Raw genomic sequence first — 26598 nt, 5'->3', positions numbered from 1 at the left:
TATCTTATGGTTTTGGGTGCAATTATAAATGGGATCAACTCCTTAATTTCTCTCTCTTCTGTCTTGTTGTTGGTGTATAGGAATGCCACTGATTTCTGTGCATTGATTTTATATCCTGCCACTTTATTGAATTCCTGTATGAGTTCTAGCAGTTTTGAGGCAGAGTCTTTTGGGTTTTCCACATAAAGTATCATATCATCTGCAAAGAGTGAGAGTTTGACTTCCTCTTTGCCGATTTGGATGCCTTTGATTTCTTTTTGTTGTCTGATTGCTGTGGCTAGGACTTCTAATACTATGTTGAATAGCAGTGGTGATAGTGAACATCCCTGCCGCGTTCCTGACCTTAGGGGGAAGGCTCTCAGCTTTTCCCCATTGAGAATGATATTCGCTGTAGCTTTTTCATAGATGACTTTTATGATATTGAGGTATGTATCCTCTATCCCTATACTCTGAAGAGTTTTGATCAAGAAAGCATGCTGTAGTGGGCGCCTGGGTGGCTCAGATGGTTAAGCGTCTGGCTTCGGCTCAGGTCATGATCCCAGGGTCCTGGGATAGAGTCCCACATCGGGATCCCTGCTCCTTGGGAGCCTGCTTCTCCCTCTGCTTCTCTCTCTCTCTCTCCCTCTCTCTCTCCTCCTCTGTCTCTCATGAATAAATAAATAAACTCTTTAAAAAAAAAAAAGAAAGCATGCTGTACTTTGTCAAATGCTTTTTCTGCTTCTACTGAGAGGATCATATGGTTTTTGTTCTTTCTTTTGTTAATGTATTGTATCACGTTGATTGATTTGCGGATGTTGAACCAACCTTGCAGCCCAGGGATAAATCCCACTTGGTCATGGTGAATAATCCTTTTAATGTACTGTTGGATCCTATTGGATAGTATTTTGGTGAGAATTTTGGCATCTATGTTCATCAAAGATAATGGTCTGTAATTCTCCTTTTTGATGGGGTCTTTCTCTGGTTTGGGGATCAAGATAATGGTGGCCTCATAAAATGAGTCTGGAAGTTTTCCTTCCATTTCTATTTTTTGGAACAGTTTCAGGAGAATAGGTATTAATTCTTCTTTAAATGTTTGGTAGAATTCCCCTGGGAAGCCATCTGGCCCTAGGCTTTTGTTTTTTGGGAGATGTTTGATGACTGCTTCAATTTCCTTAGTGGTTATAGGTCTGTGCAGGTTTTCTATTTCTTCCTGGTTCAATTTTGGTAGTTGATACATCTCTAGGAATGCATCCATTTCTTCCAGGTTATCTAATTTGCTGGCATAGAGTTGCTCATAATATGTTCTTATAATTGTTTGTATTTCTTTGGTGTTGGTTGTGATCTCTCCTCTTTCATTCATGATTTTGTTGATTTGGGTCATTTCTCTTTTCTTTTGGATAAGTCTGGCCAGGGGTTTATCAATCTTGTTAATTCTTTCAAAGAACCAGCTCTTAGTTGTGTTGATCTGTTCTACTGTTCTGTTCTTTTGGTTTCTATTTCATTGATTTCTGCTCTGATCTTTATTATTTCTCTTCTCCTGTTGGGTTTAGGCTTTATTTGCTGTTTTTTCTCTAGCTCCTTTAGGTGTAGGGTTAGGTTGTGTATTTGAGACCTTTCTTGTTTCTTGAGAAAGGCTTGTATTGCTATATACTTTCCTCTTAGGACTGCCTTTGCTGCATCCCAAAGATTTTGAACAGCTGTGTTTTCATTTTCATTAGTTTCCATGATTTTTTTTAATTCTTCTTTAATTTCCTGGTTGACCCATTCATTCTTTAGTAGGATGCTCTTTAGCCTCCATGGATTTGAGTTCTTTCCGACTTTCCTCTTGTGATTGAGTTCTAGTTTCAAAGCACTATGGTCTGAAAATATGCAGGGAATCATCCCAATCTTTTGGTACCAGTTGAGACCTGATTTGTGACCAAGATTGTGATCTCTTCTGGAGAATGTTCCATGGGCACTAGAGAAGAATGTGTATTCTGTTGCTTTGGGATGGAATGTTCTGAATATGTCTGTGAAGTCCATTTGGTCCAGTACGTCATTTAAAGTCTTTATTTCCTTGTTGATCTTTTGCTTAGATGATCTGTCCATTTCAGTGAGGGGGGGTTGTTAAAGTCCCCCACTATTATTGTATTGTTGTCAATGAGTTTCTTTGCTTTTGTTATTAATTGCCTTATATAATTGGCTGTTCCCATGTTAGGGGCATAGATATTTACAATTGTTAGATCTTCTTGTTAGATAGACCCTTTAAGTAGGATATAGTGTCCTTCCTTGTCTCTTATTACAGTCTTTGTTTTAAAATCTAATTTGTCTGATATAAGGATTGCCACCCCAGCTCTCTTTTGGTGTCCATTAGCATGGTAAATGGTTTTCAACCCCCTCACTTTCAATGTGGGGGTGTCTTTGGGTCTAAAATGAGTCTCTTGCAGACAGCATATCCATGGGTCTTGTTTTTTTATCCAACCTGATAGCCTGTGTCTTTTGATTGGGGCTTTTAGCCCATTTACATTCAGGGTAACTATTGAAAGATAGGAATTTAGCGCCATTGTATTGCCTGTAAGGTGACTGTTACTGTATTTGTCTGTGTTCCTTTCTGGTCTATGCTGCTTTTAGGCTCTCTCTTTGCTTAGAGGACCCCTTTCAATATTTCTTGTAGGGCTGGTTTGGTGTTTGCAAATTCCTTTAGTTTTTGTTTGTCCTGGAAGATTTTTATCTCTCCTTCTATTTTCAATGACTGCCTAGCTGGATATAATATTCTTGGCTGCATATTTTTCTCGTTTAGTGCTCTGAAGATATAATGCCAGTCCCTTCTGGCCTGCCAGGTCTCTGTGGATAGGTCTGTTGCCCGTCTAATGTTTCTACCATTATAGATTATGTATCTCTTCTCCCGAGCTGCTTTCAGGATTTTCTCCTTGTCTCTGAGACTCATAGGTTTTACTATTAGAAGTCGGGGTGTTGACCTATTTTTATTGATTTTGAGAGGGGTTCTCTGTGCCTCCTGGATTTTGATGGCTGCTTCCTTCCCCACATTAGGGAAGTTCTCTGCTATAATTTGCTCCAATATACCTTCTGCCTCTCTCTCTCTTTCTTCTCTTCTGGGATCCCAATTATTCTATTGTTGTTTCATCTTATTTTATTGCTTATCTCTCGAATTCTGCCCTTGTGATCCAGTAGTTTTTTATCTCTCTTTTTCTCAGTTTCTTTATTTTCCATCATTTGGTCTTCTATATCGCTGATTCTCTCTTCTGCCTCATTTATCCTAGCAGTTAGTGCCCCACTTTTTTATTGAACCTCATTAATAGCCTTTTTTATTTCGATTTGGTTAGATTTAGTTCTTTTATTTCTCCAGGAAGGGTGTCTCTAATAACTTCCATGCTTTTTTCAAGCCCAGCTAGTATCTTTACGATCATGATTCTGAACCCTAGGTCAGACATCATACTAATGTCTGTATTGAGTAGGTCCCTGACAGACGGTACTACCTCTTGTTCTTTTTGCTGAGGTGATTTTTTTCGACTTGTCATTTTGTCCAGAGGAGAATAGATGAATGAGAGAACAAAATGCTAACAGGTTAACAATGTCCCCAGCAAATATACTCTAAACAAATCAGAAAAGACCTGAAACCAGGGGAAAAGAAAGGAAAAGAAAGAAAAAAGAAAGAGGAAAAAAAATGAAAAAGATAAAGATAAAAACAAACAAAAACAGACCAAAACAAGAAAAACAGAATATGATCAAATATGATCAGGCTAGTGCATAGATCAGTGCCACACACTAGATTTTGGATGTATTTTGGTCTGTTAGAAGAAAGTGCCTCCTAAAATTTTAAAGAAAGAAAGACTTATATATGTACAAAATAAGGATTGATACAATGAAGCGATGGAATATGACTGTAAAGATGAAAATTATAAAAGATTTTATAAAAGGAATTGATAAGATAAGAAGTTGTTAGAAACAAGAAAGAAGATTTTAAAAAAAAAAAGAAAAAAGAAAAAGGGAGAGAATGTGATCAGGCAGGAGACTAGAACAAAGCCATACATTAGTGATTTAGGGTATATTTTGATCTGTTAGAAGAAACTGTATCTCAAAATTTTCAAGAGAGAACAACTGCCAAAAATAAGGGTAACTACTATGAAGGGATAGACTATGACTCTAAAAATGAAAAATAAAAAAGTTTTTTTTAAAAAAAGGGGTTGATAAGATGTTGGTTGAAAAAGGGAAAAAGAAAAATCCAAAAAAGAAAAACAGTTAAAAAAATTAACTTTGAAAAACTAATGAATCATGGTAAAAAAGCCATGAATTCTATGTGCAGTATTCCCCTAGCGCTGGAGTTCTGCCTTTCTCATTGATCGGTAAACTTGGTCTTGGCTTGTTGGCTGTTCATGCTGATCTTCTCGGCGAGGGGCCTGTTGCCGTGGTTCCCAAACCTCTTTGCTGGAGGCGGAATTGCCCCACCCTTGTCAGTCCGGGCTAAGCAAGCTGCTCGGGTTTGCTCTCGGGAGCTTTTGTTCCCTGCAAGATCTCGGTACAGCTTTGGAGGACGAGAGTGAAAATGGTGGCCTCCCAATCTCTGTCTGGAGGAGCCGAGAACTCAGGGCCCCACTCCTCAGTGCACCCCCAGAGAAAAGCAGTCAGTCACTCCCGTCTCCCCAGTCTCCGGCTGCACTCAGTGCTCACCTGGCCTGTGACCGAGTGTTTCTATCTCTGGCACCCGACCCTGTGTGGAGTCTCCAAAGCCAGCAGATCCCTGCAGTGTGCTCCCGCGCCTCTCCTCCCTGGGCAGGAAGGGGAGTCTCCCTGGATCTGCCGCTTGTTGGGTCCCTGCTGGAGGAGCAGTGGCCCGACTGGCCGCGGATCACAGTTTATGGCAACCCTGAGCTGAGAGCCTGCGCCTCGGGTCCGTCTCTGCAGCCAGCTTCCCCGCTCTGATACCTGGGAGCTCTGCTGCAGTCAGGAACCCCCGGTCTTTCTGTGACCCCGAGGGTCCTGAGACCACACTGTCCCACGAGGGTTCCACCCCCAGCTTAGCCACTGGAGCGACTTCCCTCAGCGGAGCCAACTTTTAAAAGTTCCGATTTTGTGCTCTGCTGCTCTTTCACTTGCCCGAAGCGGCAGACGGAGGTCCCCTCACCCACCATCTATCCTCCCGAATATCGCCTCGGATTCACTTCTCCACACGTCCTACCTTCCAGTAAGTGGTTGCTTTTGTGTTGAGAGTTGTTGCTATTCTTTTCTTCGATCTCCTGCTGAGTTCGTAGGTGTTCAGAATGGTTTGATCCCTATTCAGCTAAATTCCTGAGACGAGACGAAATCCAGGTCTCCGACTCCTCTGCCATCTTACTCCGCCCCCCTTTATTTTTGTTTTTAAAGTAAGCATTTACAGCTATAAATTTCCCTCTTTGTACTGGTTTGCGGCATTCCATGATTTTTGGTATGTTGTGTTTTTGTTTTCATTTTGTCCGAAGGTATTTTCTAATTTCCCTTGTGATTTCTTCTTCAACACATAGGTTGTTTAGGAGTGAACTGTTTAATTTCCACATATTTGTGAATTTTCCAATTTTCCCTCTATTATTGAATTCTACCTTTATTCCACTTTAGGCAGAAAAGATACTTGGCTTAATTTTAATCTTTGTAAAATTTTTAAGACTTCTTTAGTGGTCTAATATATGGTCTACCCCAGAAAGTGGTCCATGTGCCCTTAAAAATGGATATTCAGATATTATTGGGTGGAATACACTGTATACGTATGTTAGGTCCAATTGGCACAGATTGTTCCAAGTCCTCTGTTTCCTTACTGGTCTTCTTTCTGATTGTTTAGTATGTGATTTAAAAAAAAAAAATGTTAGGAAGTTAAAGAAAACACCAAAATACTTTAAGTAATCTGTTCCAAATCAGGCCATGTCCACCATGTGTTAAATAATCTTCCTATATCAAAATATGTATATTTGAATGTTCGAGGCAACTTTTTCTAGGGCTGTGATATTGTTTATATGGTATATGCACTATCCAATCATGGATTTGTGGATTGGCTTTTGCTTTCAGTAGCCACCATTCCATAGCCTGGAGCAATGGAAGGGCAGAATGTGATTCTCCTCTCAATACACAGCCTGTATTCTGATAGAGGTTTTGAGGTTTCCCCACTCCCACGAAGGCATAAAATACAAGTTCCACTCAACTGATGATTTCTACTAGCACACACAGCACCCTAAAAAAGCTTAGGAAAGTGGGTAATGCAGGAAAAAAAACTCTCGAGTCAGTTTGAGATCTCTACCACTTGGAGACCAAAGAGATGCAGCTGAAGGGCTCACAATAGAAATCACACACCAGCCCCAAGTGCCCCACTTAGACCTCTGTAAAAAGGAACACCTGCATGCCAGGAGCACACAATAGGCCTGTCCTCCAATGCCTTGTCCAGTCACTACCCAGAAGCAGCAATGTCTTCGAGTCTTCTTGCTTTTTTTTTAGTGCCTTATCAAGAACCTTGACAAAGCCCTAGGAAAGCCAACTCTCCATCTTTTCCCTTGCACAGAACACTGATTTTGTCAAAATCTCATCTTTTTTGCAAGGCAGAGATCATTTTATGTGCACGTCATCCATTATCTAACCATTGACTGACATCCCCTTTCCCTACTAAGATCCAATAAAAGCTGGTCTCGTGCACAGTTTGATGCAGACTTTAGGTCCATCCTGCCTTCATTATGTGTCATTCCTCAAAGGAAAAGCACAAGGAGAACAGAACAACTGTGTATCTCAGCTGGCTTAGATTTTTGGCAGTTTATAATGGAAACAATAGTCTGTGAGCCTAGCCAGGGCTGACTCCATGAAAACTGCAGTGGCTATGCTGGTTCACTATTTCTACAATATTCTACCAGGACAAGTATGACTTGTTTTTATCCAACAATTAAAAAGACTTAACCCATTAATTTTTTTCTTTTTAAATTAGCATCTTGGAATCTCAGACATATATTTCCATGCTCTGATGGAATAATAATATTCTTGTAGGGTTGTGGCGTCCCTCTGTTTTATTTTCATTTTTCTCTATTAATCATTTACTTAGATATGTTTATTTTAAAACTGCCTGCTTCAAGTCCTTTTTTGTATATCAGTAGCCCCAAAGTGTACAGTTCCTTGTATCATACTGATTGAAAAATCCTGAGCCATCTATAACCCCAGAGTTTTTGTGGAGAACTTAGACTTACATTTCTCTTCATACAACGAAAATTGCCCCATCTGTGTTTTAGAAAGCTTAAAATAATTTATTCCAACCAATTTTAGAAGATCTGGAAAGAGCTTTGAATCTGGAGTTGGTCATTTCCATTTAAAAGTCTCTGTCTTGGGAAATTACTGTTCTTTTACTGCTTGCTAGCATACAAAATCCTAATTGAAAAACCTTTACACCTGGTGGTGGCATGCATTTAATTTACTTCTGTCCTATTAGGAACATGTCTGGGTCAGGGAAGGAATGTACATTGGAATCTTGATGATTTGTGTTTTAGAGAGTCTGTCCCTGTGGGCTACCTCAGCCCCAGGACACTAATAAATCATCCCAGATCCAAGTCATTTGTATCTCTTTATTATAGTCAAGAACAGCATCCAAGCAATACTTCAATTTAGTTCAGTTGAATTCAGTTCAGTTGAATTCGGTGCAATTTGTCAAGTAATTATCAAGTACACTGGGCATCTTCTGAGTCTCTGGGAGTATAGCGATGAATAGAACTCGGTCCCTACTTCCGTGGATTCCACGAAAAGAGAAAGGCTAATAATTGGAAATTAAAATCAAGGTGTACATGAGGTGGTAAGTAAGGGAACAAGAAGAGGAGCTTCTGGCCACCGGTGGAGAGGGGACAGGATAAGCTCCCAAAGAGGATGGGTCAGACATCACAGAGCAGTCAGGGAAACATGATACAGGTCAAAAAAAAAAAGTTCAAGAGAGATGGAGATGAGTGTTCCAGGCACTAGCTGGGCACCTTCCTAGCCCAGTAAATGTCTATGGAATTGAACAAGTGAGCCTGAAGGAATTTAAAAAGAAGCACGTGACAGCTACTGGCTAGAGGGTGATCATTACTGATTTACCTGGGTCTCTAAAGGGCTTCCACGTTCAGGCTACAGACTGGTTTGAACTGGGGATTAGTATATCGACCTGATTTTGAAGTGATGCTGCATAAAAGCAACACTCCATTTTTTTCAATGAAAGGAGGTGACAGAAAATAGTTTGAAAGCCACCTTCAATATACAAGCTTTGGGGGGTGGAGATGAAATAGCCCAATGTCTGTTCACACTATTTAACTCCATTTAGTCACACGTACCTATCAAACCATATACCTACTGAGAAATGTTACCTCTTCCTTTGTCACCATTTGTTCACCTTCTAGGACAACTTCAGAAGCACTGCCTCTCCCCTCTTCCCGCGTTGGTAAAGACCCTGCAGATTGCGGGGACACGACTAGGAGGCTTTCAGGAGGCGCGGGGTCAAGTGCCACAGGTTCTCACTTGCTACTAGCGATCTTCGGAACCATTTACTACGTTGCTTTAAAAAGCTGATTTGTAGGAGCTGTAAGAGAGGGAAAACATCTTTTCTTTCTACCCTTCTGAATTTTTGGCTGGAGCCACTGTAGCCATAGATTAACAAGGGGAAAGCATGCATATTTACTTAATAAAAGTTTTAGGTGGTACACGAATCTCCCTGAAGAAATGGAGACCCAAAGAAACAATAAACTTGCGCATTTGTATTCTAGGTTTAATCGCGATGGGAAAGTCTTGGGGAGATGGGACAGGGCGCCAGGAGGGAGGAGCCAGTGGTCTGTAGTAAACTGAGGGAAACTTAGCAAGGCCTGTTCCTTCAGGTTCCTCTCGAGTTCACCCATCTTCAGAGATAAGGAGGCTCCGTTCCTCCAGGTAGAGGGAGGACACCTCTCACGTGAGGATCTAATGACCAGCTTCAGGGGAAGGTCAGAAAATCCCTTCTGTATCTGCTGTTTCTCGAAGACTTTCATCTTAAAATAAACAATATATCCAGGTGTCATATTTTGGAGTAGTGTGTCCTACACTGGTCAGAGCCAAAACTGAATGGTGAACTCATACTTCCAGGAATAATTCTTAAATTGAGGTAAATTTCTTTACCTCCCTTTTCTTCTTTTTTTCTTTTTTTTTCTTTTTACTGATTCTGTGAGTCAGTCTCCATAATCCAGCAGTGACGTAGGTAATTTCAAGTAAATGTGTCTTCCTGAACATAATTTTGAGGTTCAAATATGCAGGAACTGAGGGAGCACCCCAGACTCTGACAGATCAGCTAAGAGGCAACTCCCTCTATTCTCAGGAGCAGATGTAAGGAACCTCTCCATCATCACATAAGATACACATAAAACTAGTTTGTTTGAGCCATTGAGGGGCTTACTTATTTCTAAAGTAAGATTATACCAGAAAAGATGTTTCCATTGGTCTCTGCACCCCTGCACAGAGGATCTGGAAGCCAGTTACCACTCACACCTTTTTGAGGACTTGCAAAGTACCAGGCATTTTGTCATCTAAGACCCTTAGATGAGAAGGATCCTTGAAAGGTCTGACAGGCTATCCTTTTGGAAAGTGAGGCCTCTCTCCTACCCACAAATGTATTAAAATGTTCACAATGTTCCTCAGTAATCTTTATAGGTTACAAAACACTTTCAAGCACTGCTAGCCACAGTCCTGGGAGTTAAGAGTTGAACCTATTTACAGAAGCACCCACACACCACAGGCAGAATGGCACCACCTTCTGTGTTTTACAGGTGAGGGGGGGTGATGAGGGCCTTGGGGTGCTGGTAGGTCCCCTGGCCATGACAGATGTAGCAGGAGGGTAACGCTCAGGTGATGGGGAGCCACTAGGCAGGCTTCCCAGCCAGGAACCCAGGAACTGGGGCTTTTGATGCAGGAATCCTTCAGGCGGCCTGAAGGAGGGGATGCAGAGACCCAGACAAGAGAGAGAAAGGAAGGGTCTGGGTGGGTGAGACAGGAAATGAGGGAGATCCAGAGGGGATTGAAAAGGTCCAGTTCTGGAAGAGTTTGCTTCCTCAATTTATCCTGTGAGGCAAAAGGAAGCCTTGAAGGATTTTCAGCAGGAAAGATGATCAGATGTGCACTGTAGCCAGTTCACTTTACCCACAAAGTGAAAAAGCCACTGGAGCAGGGAACTGGAGACCAGGCCAGCTGGGAGGCCATGCCTGATGGGGAGGGGGAGGTGGGGATGCAGGGGAGTGTCCCCAGAACCTGCTGGGGCTCCCCGAAATAGAAGAGCCAGCTACTCCCTTCTCCAGGGCAATCTTCCTCATCTTATTAGATGCTCTCAGAGCCCTTCTTCACCATCATCTTTCCTGTCCCCAAAGCACGAGTGTCTCACAGAGGAGTGTGCAAATTGACACCCCATTCCCCCAAGAGGAGACGAGAAAGGACTCAGGTCCCAGCGCAGGAGGAGGGACTGGAGGAGGGGGTTGGGGAGGCAGAACCAGGATCCCTGGCTGTGTGCCATTTGTGAACCTTTGGGGATCCTCTCAGGGTGAGCTTCCTCTGAGCCAGTCCAACCGTAAGAACAGATAATGCTACAAATCCATGTCCTTGGGGTATTGAGTCATTTTTTGTAAATCACCTAGAAAAGCATTCCGGGGCTTGAAAGCACAATTTATTGCTGCATTATTAAATGGTCCCAGCAGCAAGCCACGTCCTTTTTATTGACAAAGTAAAAATGTGGCAACCCAAAGGACAAGACACTGGAAAATAGGGCAGAAGCTAGGGCGTCCCAGCCCCCACCCTTCAACCCCCACCTCCCCACCACCACCACCACCACCTCCCAAATGGCCTCTTCCCGCTCTCCTCCAACCCTGAAGGCCAGGGAAACAATCAGAAGTTGGAGAGCCTTAGAGAAAGCTACATCCAGTAAAAAATAAATAAATAAATAAAAATTAAATTAAAAAAAAAGCACGGTGTTTTTAAAGTATATCCATTTCTGCCGAAATTGAGGCATGAAGCCAGGAAAAATAAGTGATCAAAAGCAAATAAATGAAGTGTGTGTTCTACTTCCCAAGGACCTCAACATGTTTGGGGGCAACCATCTCCTCTCCCTCACTGTCTTCTTTTTTTTTTTATGTTATGTTAGTCACCATACATTACATCATTTAGTTTTTGATGTGGTGATCCACGATTCATTGTTTGCACATCCAGTGCTCCATGCAGTACGTGCCCTCCTTAATACCTATCACGAGGCTAACCCATGCCCCCACCCCCCTCCCCCCTAGAACCCGCAGTTTGTTTCTCAGAGTCCATAGTCTCTCATGGTTCATCTCCCCATACGATTCCCCCCCTTCATTTTTCCCTTCCTTCTCCTAATGTCCTCCATGCTATTCCTTATGTTCTGCAAATAAGTGAAACCATATGATAATGGACTTTCTCTGCTTGACTTATTTCACTTCGCATAATCTCCTCCAGTCTCCCTCACTGTCTTACTCTACCTGGAGGCTCCCTTCCCTGCCCTCCGCCCTGTCTCCACTGCCTTCCCTCCAGCCTTAGGAGGGACCCACCTGGTGCCCAGAGGTCCTAGGGTTCTGGGGGGGGCCTGTGCTCTAGGTGGAGCCATACCCTTTTTTGAGAACCCTCTTTTTGTGTATACAATTCAGGCAAACCCTGTGCACCAACACTGTTCCAGTGACCTGGCTTTCCCAAGACTGTGCCCGCAAAACCTGTCCCTGCCTCCTCCTTTTCTGTAAACCCAAAACCATTTCTTCTGCATCCCTTCCTTCCTTCCAACCGAGTGGCCTCTGCTTTATCACCCTTTAATCCAAATAAAACGAAGTACATATTTCACCAAGGCAAATAATACCAATTATTTTTTTCTTCCTATTTTAATGTGATTTTTAGAAATTGTATCCTGTCAAAAAAATATTTAATATCTGTAAAGAGAAAAAAAATGTTTCCTTACCCTGTAGATCGGACCTCTTATCCTGCTCCTCTGTTCTGTTATTCTGTCAAAGCCAACCTCCTCTGGTAAAAACTTCCTCTGAATCCAGGTACAGAAGAGCTCCTAGGCACAAGGGGGGGGGTGGGTAGAAGGGAGCAAAATTAGGAGAAAAGCTAGGATTTGGAATGGCTAATTTTATTTATATAGCACATTTTCTGCTCACAAAATGCTTTGATGGACACTATTTCATTGATCCTTGCTCAAGCTTATGAAGAATAAGTAAAATCAAGTGACTTGTCCAGAGTCCCACGGCTGGCAGGTATAGCCTCTCCCATCCTCACTGCTGTCTCCCTCAGATGTCTGGCAAAGCCTCCCACCCCTGCCTGGAGCTTTTCCCCCACTCTAGTTTACCTTGCACCTCAGGGACGGCACACACCACGTGGGTGCCTTTGCCTCCACGATGCGGTCCGGGTACAAGTCTTTAGGTCTGGTACACTCTGTCCACGGTCCTCCTGCCGGCTCCCCTCAAACCCCCTCAAAACATCTGTAAGCTTTGGCATGTGCCTACCCCTTCCTGGGCTGCTTCCCCTTCAGGACAGAGCCTCTGGGCACACTTTTCTGTCTTCTCCACACTTTGCTCGCCAGGTTGCAATCACGTGCTTGTGACTCTATCTCTGACTCCCAACACTGATTTGTAGTTTCTCTAGGGCCTGCATTGGTTGTCCTCAGTGCCTGGCACTTTTTGTCACCATTTCCCATCTTCGCGGCCCCTTCCATGTCCTCTGAGCACGAATAACTGTAAATATGGGGGACTAGACAGTAGTCCCCATTAGAGTTAACACTTGATTATAAACCCCGGGGATTCAGACGGCCAGTCTCCCACGGATGCCCTGAATCCTCGATCCCCCTAAGTAGGCGGGTAACTGTCAATACTGGTGATGCTAGCTGGTGATGCGTGGCATGTGGGCCATCAACTTCGCATGCATGGCAGAGGCAAAGGCACCTTGGGAACATCAGGAAGGAGAAACAACTAAAAGATCCTGTTTCAGATGCTTCTGCTGGTGTGACTGGCTGTCCAGGCCACATTCAGGAGCTGGCCTTTCCAGACCAGCCCAAACTGTGGGCCACTTGCCCTTTCATTTGCAAATGCTACTGCTTTCCTTGAAAAGACAGAGAAGTGTTTGAGGTGTAGCATTTGCGCTCTCATCAGATCACCCCAGGTGCAAAGGCTTGTTCATGCCCCAACTGCATCCTGTGCATTCAATACACTGAGACCAAGAGGTTTCCTATAGTTCTGTTCATCTGGTTGGTAGCTCACCCTGTAACCACCTAACAAAGCGTTCCCAAAGTTACCGGGTCTCATGATTGGCCCAAAATATTTCAAATGAGTTTAAGGGAAAGGACTTTGAAGTCAGAAAAAAGTGGGTATAAATCTTAACTCTGCTACTTGTTAAAAAATGTGCCCTTGCGTTAGTGGAACGGTCAGGAGACAAAGGCCAGTGGGCCAAAGACAGCCCACTGCCTAGATTCTCATATGTTTAAGGATTGTCTATGGCTGCTTTCTTGCTACAATGACAAAGCTGAATGCTTGTGACAGAGACTCTTGTGGCCCACAAAGCACAAAATATTGACGATCTGGCCTTTCACCAAAAAACTTTGCCGTCCCCCCGGGGTAAGATTATTTCACCCCCTGGGCCTCAGTTTCCCCATCTGTAAAATGGGCAAAATCACTTACATCAAAGAAGTGATGCTGTGAGAAATAAATAAAATAATAAATGTGACAAAGACATACAGCAATGATTGATACATGCTGGGATTTTTTTAATTATTATTTTAGTCTTGCTGTTGTCCAGCCAGGTCCCTCCTTGGTGGGTGGGAGAAGGACACAGCCTCTGTCTGTCTCTACCCCTGTTTCCCTCTCTATTTCTCTTCATTTTGCCCCATTTCACCCCCTACCCTAAAGGAGAAAAATTTAAAGAAAAAAATAGCATGGTGGTTAAAAAAATTTTAAAGGGATAGAAAATAAACTTAAAGAAAAATGCAATCCTATTGAATTTTACTCAGGTTACTTATTTTATGTCTTTTGAGTAGCAATTTCTATCATCATTTTATTTTTAGTATAAATTTAACCATGCAATTTGTAATATCGTACAGAGAACGGTGACTTCTTGCCTTCTCTTATTTACAGAATTTTTTTTCCTAGAGAAAGCATGAAATGTTTTCAAAGTCCCCCACACAAAATATTTGTCTTCTTGGGAAATTTTAATAAAAATAATAAAATTTAAAATTATCAAATGGATGGAGCTATGTGAAATCATCTGTGATTTTTTTTCCAATCAGAAGGAAATAACTTCCCACATTCATTAAGACACTTTGCTTCTCTCAACAACTTTCTTCAACTACTTTCATATTAAAACACGTTTTTAAATTTCAATTCAAGGTTTCCCTTATCAACACCTTAGCAGCCTTACAATTTGCCTTGCAAAGAAGTTGAAATCCTCAGAATGGATTACGAGAAGTATGCATATCCCTACCAAAACTAAACATATTAAGCATTTAAATATTTTTAATCAGAACTATTACAAGGTTTAAAACAGAGATAAATGGTTTCATTGCAAGACTTAGAACATCCGAGACCCGGTGGAGCTTGTATTACTTACTTACCTTCCACGCACTCACAGAAGATCAGAGCACAGAGGGCTTTCCATTTTTTTTTTCAATTATTACATTCTTTCATCCAGGTGAATTTGATATGAGTCCAGCGGAGAGGATTTACTGCTTTTATATCTGTAACTAAGACAAGTTCTAAGCATGCTGAAGAAATAGAAAACCACTCTGATTCTGGATCTTCATTTTGTGACCTCCTACTCTTAGATCATATAATCCACTGAAATTGGGAACATTTTTCCTTAGGTGAAAATGCAGGGAAACCAGGAGGGCTGTTTTAATCCAGAAAATGTGAAGGAAAGAAAAGCATGATTTTCCTCCTAGGTGCCCATGCTTCTGTTTTGTATAAAGAATCCAAAATGGGATCCTTGAGCCTGGGAACAAATATGGTTGCTGTGAGCCTGAAGGAGCAGGTGTGGTGGGAACCCTGTGGGAGTCGGCTGCCCGAATCGGTGGCGCTGTTCCAGGGTCATGTACATTTCGCCATGCTGTCATCCCGTGACCTTAGACCGTGAGAGATTTGAGAACTCACTGCACCTGTTCATGCCTCGCGTCCCTGTTGCATATAGTCATACCCATCTCCTGTCATGGTGGACAGAGTTTGGAATCTGTGAATTTCGATGTCTGCCCTCCTCGCTAATTACACATGCTTCCGCAGGTTATTTATACTCTTTGCGTCTCTGTTTCCCTGAGTTCAAAACAGTGCTTGCCTCAAAGTGTTATCGTGAACTTCAGATGCGACAAAAGATGTAGGTACCCAGCACATCACAGTGCACAAATCAAATCACAGTGCACAAATCAAGGGCCCAACAAATGCTTGCTCCTCTTTTATTTGTCTATGATTATGAGCCTCCAATGCACTAAGGAAACCATAAAGTTTTTTGACGACAGGAAATCAATATTATATCATCATCTAAAATTCAGTGTCTCGTTTGTTTGATTAGGGACTGTGCGTTTAGGAGAAAAAGTTATCGTGTTAGTGATAAGACCGTATATGGTATGAATGGTTAAATGATCATCTCACCTGCAAAGCTGGGAAGGGTGGTATTGTAAATCATCCGTTCCCAAACTACTGGTGAGGAAATACCTTAAATTTCCAACAAAAATGTTGAAATTGACAAGATGAAAAAATGGGGTGAAAGGAAGGGTGAAATCAAGAGAGTGGGTAAATACACAATATGAGAGCGGCTACTTAGATGACAAATTCACTAATTTCAGAAACTGCTACACAAGAGTGTGACAGATGTCAGTCAGGGACAATGGTCAGCCATAGGACACGGATCCAGCCCTTTCAGGTAGACATATCCATCATCAACCCCACACGAATGTATAATGACAGCAGGTGTGCTGGGGTGAAGAGTGAAGAACAAACACGGGATGACAAGGATTTGGGTGACAACAAGTGACAGGATTTGGGTTGGAGGCTAGGAAAGACTTCCCTAAGGAATGAAGCTGAAACTGGCAACTGAAAGGTGAATAGGGATTCACTGGAGAGAAGTGGCTTTTCAAGAGGGAGCCCAGCATTTCCTGTTTCTAGGAAGAAAATGAAGTCTTTTATTATTATTATTATTTAGATTTTATTGATTTATTTGAGAGGGAGAGACAGAGATAGCGAGAGACAGCCTAAGTGGGGAGGAGAGGGAGAGAAGAAGGCTCCCCGCTAGGCAGGGACCCCGAAGCGGGGCTCGATCCCAGGACCGTGGGATCATGACCTGAGCTGAAGGCAGATGCTTAGCTGACTGAGCCACCCAGGCGCCGGAAAATGCAGTCTTATTGAGCATGTGAGGAATGGAGACAAGGCAGTTTGTCTGAAGCGCAGAGAGGCAGGGACAAGATGAGACAGGGGAGGTCAGGTGGCCTTGAAAGCTACTGGGCAAGACTTTCCAAAAGGTGCTGGTAAAACACCAGTGATTAGCAAGTTAGTTTCTAGCAAAGCCCTTCTGTCTCAGTCAGTACAGGGAAAGGAGCATTCAAGAAAGGGTAGATGCAGGAAAATTCCGATTCAAGAAGGAGTGGATCCAAGGGGACATCCAGAGGCGTCTCCCTGCTGGCCGAAAGTCATCTTCCCTGGTGATGGATACTGATTCTGCAGGAAGGGTACATCCATTGTATCATTCCCTCTGTTTTGGTAGATGCTTGAAATTTTACATAATAATGAATGTTTTAAGTTAAAAATAAAAAAGCCCTTTCTTACCAGCGGCAGTTTCGTTATCAACGAGGGTCAGTGGCCAGGTGTTTTGCTAAGACTGTAACCTTCGGCTGGCCTCTGCAGGGGAAGGTTTACAACTGCCCTCCCTCAGGAGGAGGAAAGAGACAGGCTCATTCTGTTTGTTGAAGAAGCAAAGAATTAGAGTACTTGGTTCAATTCCCCGAACCTCCTACATCTGGGGAATTAGGCTATAAATCCTAGGAAGCATTCTCTGGGGATTTCCAAGAATTGTTTACACCCAGACCACAAACAACACGACAGGAGTACAGACTTTATTTCTCAGTGTTTTGGCATTTGCAGCTCAGATTGAAATTGCAAAGAAGCAGAGGAGAGCCATGAAGAATTGTGCACATTTTTTGAATATCTCATTCTCTCTGTGGTTCCAGCTTTACATTTGGAATACTCTTTCTCCCTCTCTATTTCTTCCTCTTTCTTGCTCTCTCCCTTCCTTTCTACCTTGCCTTCTCTCTCTCAAAGTGCCAATTCTTAACATGATGGCAGGCACCATACAAGGCACTAAAGGATAGGAAGGTAAACAAGGCAGGTACTCATCCTTACCTAAAGGTCCACTCTAGCGAACAACATAATAATTAGATTTAAATTAAATAATTAACATTAACATGAAATAAAGCACAAAATCAAACATAATTTTAGACCAGGATATGTGCCCTGAAGGAAGAATAGGGCATACCTTAAATGAAACCATATTTGTAGAAAGAACAAATTTACACTTGGGGGCCAGAAGTAGCCCCCTCCTAGTCTAGAAGTCCCCAAATCAAAACAGTTTCTTGAATTATAATATTTCCAAGGGTCTTATATTCCATACCAGCCCCATTCTTTCCATTCTTTTGGAAAGGAAACGTTTAATTTGAGATAGTAGAGCTTTTGCCCACAACCCCCTCCCCCAGCCCCCATCAACCCTATTTTAAGCTGTTTTTTTTTTTAGATTTTATTTATTTATTTGATAGAGAGAAAGATAGCGAGAGCAGGAACACAAGCAGGGGGAGTGGGAGAGAGAGAAGCAGGCTTCCCGCCAAGCAGGGAGCCCAATGCAGGGCTCGATCCCAGGACCCTGGGATCATGACCTGAACCGAAGGCAGACACTTAATGACTGAGACACCCAGGTGCCTCTCTAAGCTGTTATGTTATCCTAAATAAAATATAAAAATTTTCTACATCTGTCATTAAGATTGCATTTAAGGGACACCTGGGTGGCTCAGTCGGGTAAGCGTCTGCCTTTGGCTCAGGCCATGATCCCGGAGTTCCAGGATCAAGTCCCACATCGGGGAGAGAGCCTGCTTCTCCCTCTGCCTGCCGCTCCCCCTGCTTGTGCTCTCTTTCTCTGACAAATAAATATATAAAATCTTTTTTTAAAAAATTGCATTTAGATCCAACTTAGAGGAAGATTATAGGAAAGCAAGTTACTTGTAATAAAAAACAGAAGTTAGCAGTGATGAATCCTTTCAACGGGAGCTCTTTGAAAGCAAATCCGGATTTGGAGCAAAGCCATAGGATTCAGAGCAAGGACCAGAGACAAGCAGGTAGAACAGACCATTGACATTGAAATAGAGTAACTTCCTTTCTTATTTTGAATTTATTTTAGTTTTAGGAACAGTTGGAAGGTTACATTTGGGCAACACCAAACCTTAGTTCATTAATACAACTACTGTTTAAAAAATACAAACTGAGGGTTGCTGGAGTGGTGAGGGGTGGGAGGGATGGGGTGGCTGGGTGATAGTCATTGGGGAGGGTGTGGGCTATGGTGAGCGCTGTGAATTGTGTAAGACTGTTGAATCACAGACCTGTACCTCTGAAACAAATAATACATTATATGTTAAAAAAAGGAAAAAGAAGATAGTAGGAAGGGAAAAAAGAAGGGGGGAATCGGAGGGGGAGACGAACCATGAGAGACTACGGATTCTGAGAGACAAACTGAGGGTTCTAGACAGGGAGGCGGGTGGGGGATGGGTTAGCCTGGTGATGGGTATTAAAGAGGGCACGTTCTGCATGGAGCACTGGGTGTTATACGCAAACAATGAATCATGGAACACTACATCAAAAACTAAGGATGTAATGTATGGTGATTAACATAACATAATAAAATAAAATTTTAAAAAAATCATAATAATAATTTGACTCCATGTCATGTTTCCCCCAGAAATGGGAAAAAAAGAGCGAAGAAGGACAGAGCAGAAGCAAAGTGGGGGAGAAGGATAAGTGACTGACAGATAGAAGGAGAAGTAAGAGAAGGAAGAAAAGCACACAAAAGAGAAATGGAAACACCAGTAGGGCAAAAGACATCCATAAAAAGCAAGGAGAAAAGTGGGAAGAAAGTCAAAACTTTGTTGTTCACTTGGACAACGCGATACCGATTTCTATCAGTTCCCTTTGAAATGCTAATTAGCTGACTAGCTAGTATCAGACTCAAAACCCTCATTCTGAAAAAAGAAATCTTTATTCAAATTGGAAAAACACCTCAGTCTTCCTCTAAGGAACTAGTCTCTGAATTACTAAGCACTGTCTGTAACAATTCTCGGAAGCTAGAAGTAGCCCCCACCCCATCTAGAGGTTTTTAAAGAAAAATTCTTGGATCATATTTCCAAAGGGGTTACATCCTTTACCAAACCTTATCCAAATATATAAATATTCAGCTCAAAATGATGGAATAAACTGTCCACTGACTTTATGGTCATTGAATTCTCTTATTCAAAGTCAGATGATTCGAGTTGCTTCAGGGGAGGGCATTTATGACAGTTGAGTTCTTTTAAGATGTTCTGCTTTTAGGCAGACAAGAGATGCCAGGAACTCAAATGCCTTCAGCTCGGAATAATTTTTACGCCACAGTGGTTTATACTGGACCCCTTCAGATGCAACGCACCCAAATGGCACATACTGTAAACACTTGGATTTGGATGGCTTTGCAGTCTGTCAAGCTGCCTACAAAATCATCTTCTTAGAACTGTGGCAGCCTACCCGGAAATTCACGTTCTCTCTCATTCCGAGAAGGGTATTACACTAACAACAGGGGGCGTAGAGGAAGAAGAATTGTCTTCATTCCACGAGAAAGCAAACACTGTCATCTACAGCCAGATCACTTCCAGGTATCCGATCGTGTGTACACGAAGCACACAGACAGCCTGCGGGTTCTCAGAGAAATAATCAGACACACAACTCTGCGGCCAGAGAAGTCTGGTGCAGGGATGACTTCGCTGAGTGCTGAGGTGGACGAGATGGGTGGAGATGCAGGAGGAGTGCAGGGAAATCTCTCAGGGAGAGGCTTCGAAGGGTGGAGGCCCAGGAACAGCATCCCAACCAGTGCCAGTAGCTCAAGAATGAGCAGATAAACATGGAGAAACAAGAAACAAAGAATAGAAGTAAAAACGGGAAAGAGACAAATCTGAAATAAAGGAGAAGAGAGTCAGTCAAGCGAAGGGCGATTCTTGGGGTTAAAGGAGGCTTGTCACATGTTTGTAATCCCTGGGGAAGGAACTCCTGCGGAGAAAGAGCCGGGATACAGACACAGGGGATAACTGATAGGGTCTTTGATCCGGGAAGCGGGGGGGAGGGGGGGCAGGGGGGTGGTTAGCTATGGAGTAGAAGGACAATTTTCATCAGAAACAAGCGTGGTGAAAGAAAGAGGGAAGATAAATCACATAACCTCTCCAAGGGAGACTTGGTTTCTTTTCTATAAAATGAGATCATGGCACTAGATAAGCTCTGAGGTGTTATCATCTATTTTAACATTTTAATAAGTAATAGAATCCCATTGAGTCCTCTGTAGCTGTTTTGGGAGTTCTATTTTAGAGTGAAGTTTTGTAACTGATATGCTATTTATTATTTTGAAACAAAATACTGATGGACACATTATATACTTCTTGGAACTACTGAAGGAATCTTTATATTTCAATATCTTAATGGTGTGTGGGGGGGATATTGTTCAGTGTCACTTATGTAATATTCCAGCTTGGAATGTGTAACCCAAATATCTGACTATAAGGAAACAGACAAACCCAAAACAAAGAACATTCCTTTTTTTTTTTTTTTTTGGTACTGTACTCATCAAAAAAATGCCAGTGTCAAAAAGGCAAGGAAAGAAAGTTGGTGGAAATATTCCTGATTAAAGGAAACTAAGTTGATAAGACAACAAAATGCAATATCTGATTCCAGACTCAATTCTGTACCACAGGGAAAAATCTTATAATGGACATAAATTGGAATATTGATAGTGGATACAGTGGATTAGGAAAAAAGTTTTGTATCAGTGTTAAATTGATTAAAGTTGATAAACTTACTGTGGTTATCTAAAAGAATACCTCTGTGCATGAGAAATAGACATTGATTTATTTTAGGGTAGAGGACCATTGTCTTAGTCCTTTTGGGCTGTTACGACAAAATACTACAGGCTGTGTAGTTTATAAACAGCAGAAATATATTGCTCACAGTTCTGGAACCTAGAAGGCTAAGATTAGGGTGCCAGCATGGTCTGGTGAGAGCTCTCTTCTGCGTTGAAGACCTTCTCATTGTATTGTATCTCATTATGGCAGAAGGGGCTTAGGGAGTTCTATGGGCCTCTTTTATAAGTCACTAATCCCATTCATAATTTAAGAACCCCCCAAAGGCCCCTCCTACTAATATCATCATCTTTAAGGGTTAGGATTTCAACATATGAATTGAGGGGGACACAAACATTCAGACCATAGCAGCCATGATGTATGCAATTTACTCTCAAATGGTTGGAAGAGAAAAAAGGTGGGGGGAGTGATAAAGCAAGGGAGGCCAAATGATGATCTGGGCAAAGATTATATAGGTGTTCAATGTACTGCTTTTATTTTTGCAATTCTTCTGTTAAATTTGAAATTATTTTCAAACAAAAAGTGAAAATATACATTGTTAGCTAAAATAGTACTTAGAGTTCTATGTGCCAGCCCCAGAAGTTCCAGAAAATTCTACTTTAATAATAATGCAGTGCCTTACTGAAAGAATCTTTCTTGAAACAACTGAGCTGATACTATTTGTGTAAAAAAGCAAAAAATTAAGCATTTCATAGTAATGTGAATTTGTAATAAGGAATAATCGAAGACTGCCCCACATTTTCTGTCAGGCATATATTTGTCTTATAAAAATTAATTGCTAAACAGAAGGGGGGGGAAATCAAATGAACCAGGGAAATTCTAATTGTTGCTAAAGCAGAGAATTCATAAAAGGAGTAGTCATCAATGGACATGAAATTTGCCTTGGCTATAGGCAAAAAATCAACTTTGTAAATTGTAAGATACACAGAAAGCAAAGCTGATAGAAAATCTTCCTTTTTCTACTGCCAAGTTCCTGAAGTGTCCTGGAGCAGGCTGAATTATTCTTTTAGGATATGCTACAAAAGGGGTGAAGATTACAGGGGAATTTGGACTAAGCCAATTTTCTAATTCTTTTAAATGCGACAACAGATGATCTTATGATGCTGTGTATGTAAGGTTTGGTTTTTGTTTTTTACTATTAGTCACTGCTTTGTAAAACAGCCTTTAATAAGGTCTGCCTGTGAAAACTGGTAACCTCATGGTTCTGACTACCGCTCACGCTTTGTCCACCTGACTAGCAACACAGCCATCTTCCTGAAGGTGGCGCTGTGCGTGAGCCCGGTCCCCAAGGCGCGAGGATGTGGAAAGGGAGGGGCTTTTCCGTGCTGCCTCCGCGCTAGAGCGCCGCATACACACACAAGGAGGACACGAACAATCCATACCTTGGCGGATGGTACAGATAAAGAACGTGGTCATGAGCAGCTCCTATGCCACTCAAAGGTGTTGGGACTAAAATGGTACAAACTTTTGTTCTTATGTTCTAAACTGAAAATAAGGGTGTCGTTCTGAGTCATTATTCCGTGACCTTTTATTTCCCATTGTCTCACCTTCTTGTTTTTTCTAATTTTTCTTCCTACCCTCTCTTTTTACTTCCAAATTTCCTTTACAATTGATGTCAGTCTCCCCACCCCCATAGAAATTATATTATCATTAAAAATAGAAAAAAAGAAACAAAATGAACAGCAAAAAAAAAAAAAAAAAAAAAATTTAAACACAAAAAGAAAAGAACCTTATATTATCAAAAACTCCTTTGTGCACTGGTCGCTAACTGACCTAAAATATTGCCATAACTGCCAGAGAGTTATGGGAACGGAAGATTTTTGCACTAGCCAGAAAAAAAGCTGAAGATCCAGAGTAAGATGTGGGCGTTCTGTTAGCTTGATTGGGGGTGGATAAGAGAAGTGGCCGTTTGAAAATATTTTCTCGTCAATATTGTCTTTTGGAGTTCACCTTACTCAAGGAGAATGTGCAAGAAATGATTGTTGAGGTTGACTATTTTTTCCATCAATTAGCATGCTTCATTCCCACAATTCATTCCAATTCATTTTTCAAGAATCATAGACAACAGATTTTCTCTGTCAAAACAGTACCAGTTCCATCTCAAGTTCTTGGCAATCCTTCCTCTACTTTTTCCATTCTAGTCCAAAGACTAAAATGTGGCCTGGTTATGATGAGTGTCTGTGGAGAAAAACCAGCTGGACTTTAAAACACAAAACCTATTCTTAGTCTTGATAAGTCTTGTTATAGCTTGTTGGGTAGTATGCAGATTGACTAACGTTCCCGTGGCAACGTGAATTCCCCATATGAACTCTTTCCCAAAGGAGGCCAGTGTGTTTTCAGGTGAGCCCTGTCCATGTCTGGACCATACAGGTGATGCTTCAGACACCACAGATGGAAGAAAAGTGGAAGGAAATAATACGAGTTCCTTTAAAAACTTGTAAACAAACTTTTAGAGAACATACTAACCAAGTGGGGTTCATAAAATAAGAGAAATGGTTGAGAGGTGATTTTTGTACAATCTTCCTTCTACAGAAGAATAAGCAGTGAGTGACAGTAAACAGACAGGTCTTCTAAGGGAAAGGCAGGACAGAACAGACAAAAGCTGTAGGAAGAATTATGTTCAGATTAGAGTAGGACAAACTGCATCCCAGGTAAGACAAGAAACATTGCCAAGGAGGTTTTGTGGCCTCTTTTTTCTTATTTGTAAGAAAGAGTAAACTTCCTTTTGTGAACGAAGGGCATTTATTCTTGTTTAGAAGCAGAAAGGTAAACCAGCTAGCCCCTCACGTTTCCGGAGATTATTCATCCCTTTCATTCAGAGAATCTCAAAGCTGCCGGGAACCTTGGAGATCATCCACTTCGTAAATGAGGACGCCAGTTTAAACGACTGTCCAAAGTCACGCAGAGTTGACACAGCAACCCAGTCTTGGGACCATAGTTATTTTCCCACTCCACAAAACCACCTCCTTAGTTTATCTATTTCCACCATATACATGGAAAGTTCACCCCCTCACCTGCTTTCCTGATCCCACCCCCCACGTGTGTTTTGAGCAGTATTCCCACCGAATGCCATGACTTCTCCATATGGTTGCGTCCACAGAGGACAGACACTAGAAGCCCCATCTGAGTGGTTAGCCCAGCTAAACCTCTAAGAAATGAAGGGCTTCACTGAGGTCACAGCTAGCCTGTCCCAAGGCTCCAGCACCACATGATTTACTTTCAGGGGACAGCACTGCATCTCATTTTTGACAAAATGTCTTCCTTTTTGCCTTTGTAGGTTTCACAGCGGCAGCCTCCCTCGTGTCTTTGGCTTGGGCCTTGGCCTCCTACCAGAAGGCCCTCCGGGACTCTCGAGATGACAAGAAGCCCATCAGCTACATGGCCGTTGTCATCCAGTTCTGCTGGCACTTCTTTACCATTGCCGCCAGAGTCATCACCTTCGCCCTCTTTGCCTCAGTTTTCCAGCTGTACTTTGGGATCTTCATCGTCCTCCACTGGTGCATCATGACCTTCTGGATCGTCCACTGTGAGACAGAATTCTGCATCACCAAATGGGAAGAGATTGTGTTCGACATGGTGGTGGGGATCATCTACATCTTCAGCTGGTTCAACGTCAAGGAAGGCAGGACACGCTGCAGGCTCTTCGTTTACTATTTTGTGATCCTGTTGGAAAATACAGCCTTGAGTGCCCTCTGGTACCTCTACAAGGCTCCCCAGATTGCAGATGCGTTTGCCATCCCAGCGCTGTGTGTGGTGTTCAGCAGCTTTTTAACTGGTGTCGTTTTTATGCTGATGTATTATGCCTTCTTTCACCCCAACGGACCCCGATTTGGGCAGTCACCAAGTTGTGCTTGTGAGGACCCAGTCACTGCCTTCACTCTGCCTCCAGAAATGGCCACAAGCACGCTCCGGTCCATCTCCAACAACCGCAGTGTCGCCAGCGACCGCGACCAGAAATTCGCTGAGCGCGATGGGTGCGTACCTGTCTTTCAGGTGAGGCCCACTGCCCCGTCCACCCCATCCTCTCGCCCACCACGGATTGAAGAATCTGTCATTAAAATTGATCTGTTCAGGAATAGGTACCCAGCGTGGGAGAGACATGTTTTGGACCGAAGCCTGCGAAAGGCCATTTTAGCCTTTGAATGTTCCCCGTCTCCTCCAAGGCTGCAGTACAAAGATGATGCCCTTATTCAGGAGCGGTTAGAGTATGAAACCACTTTATAAAATAGAAGGCCTCGGAGGAGCCACAACCTCCAGGTGAAGGGGTGACAACAGGGCCGTGGCAATAATGAAACTCTGTCCTAGAGCAGGGCAACGGGCTGTAACGCGCTTCGTCTGACCCTCCATCAGCTGACTGCCTGCTGCTGGTCTCCTTTCAGAACAGCGGCTGAAGGGAACGAACCGAACGAACCATGCCAGCTCAGGAGGACTCCTTGTTGCTACCAACCCCTCCTGCCCACTTTCAGCGTGTCCACCAGAGGGTCCTATGAGCACGGAAAAGGTTGCCTCCAATCAATAGGGCGTTTTGATGGAGTTAACTGATCTTTGCATAAAAATATATTCAGTCATGTGCGCGCGCATGCGCGCGTGCACACACACAGCACCAGTCCTCTGTCAAAATAGCTTAGGTGATTTTTTTTCTCAATGCAAAGCTCTGATTCTGAATATAAAAACAAAGAGAGAGAGAATATATCCCTCAAGACTCCAGAAAAAAAAAATAGTACTGACTTAGGAAAGCATTTCATAGACCATTCTCCTTTGGAAACCACTACCATGCGTGCAAATCCTATCCCATGGACAGCAAACTCAACTGTTGTTTACATGTGTATTTGAATGGATGGAATGGTTCATTTTCAACACATTTCAGGTTTTTTTTATTTTAAATTTTCAGTTGAGAACATCCTTTCCGACAGAAATCCTATGCAGCACATGTATGGCTTTCGACAACACCAAGGAGCTCGACGATTTCGTGACGTAAATTAAATGATAATCATGATTCAGTATTCAGTTGCAAAAATTTAATAAGTACATGAAGAGGAAGTGGGGAAACAAGGCAAAAACGAGCATCTGATTTCCCGGCCTGCCGCAGCTCACACAGGTAGGGAGGTACAGAGCAGCAGGAGAGGAACGTGCTGAACTGGATGTTTCAAGATGCAGAAGAGTGTGCCTCTGTGTGAGGACTCCAGAGCACACCACGCCACACTTTCGTAGTGCCAAACACCGTCCAACCACAGGACTGACGTGGAAGTCCCAAACACCCGAGAACCAGTGGTGTGAGCCCCCCAAATGTGGACGTGAGAGTGCACCATCAAGCTCCCCACTGTGTACAGACTCCCCCCCTCCCCCCAATCCAAGCTCAAAGTGATGTGTCTTTTAGAGGCTTTGGGACACTTTTTAGTAAGTATGAGCAGACAATGCAGTGAATATGCTATGAGAAAACCCTTCCAAACTGATTGAGGGCTTATCACTAGATCCAG

At 42.6% G+C, this 26598-nt stretch overlaps 1 protein-coding gene across 1 annotated transcript in view; it reads left to right on the top strand.

The window, feature by feature from the left end:
* XKR4 (XK related 4) overlaps positions 1–25345 on the top strand; it is a 447602-nt gene extending 422257 nt beyond the window's left edge. Inside the window, exon 3 of the mRNA XM_028118991.1 lies at positions 24399–25345. Within this exon, the coding sequence (XP_027974792.1) occupies positions 24399–25345 (947 nt within the window). The remainder of the gene's footprint in view (positions 1–24398) is intronic.
* The last annotated feature ends 1253 nt before the right edge of the window (positions 25346–26598 follow it).

Source organism: Eumetopias jubatus, unplaced genomic scaffold, assembly GCF_037043125.1.
Source record: "Eumetopias jubatus isolate StellerSeaLion01/CBP00866 unplaced genomic scaffold, mEumJub1_p1.0 scaffold_4, whole genome shotgun sequence".
In the NCBI taxonomy this organism is placed as follows: domain Eukaryota; kingdom Metazoa; phylum Chordata; class Mammalia; order Carnivora; family Otariidae; genus Eumetopias; species Eumetopias jubatus.
The sequence above is the reverse complement of the archived record's forward strand: the minus strand, read 5'-3'. Positions and strand labels throughout refer to the sequence as shown.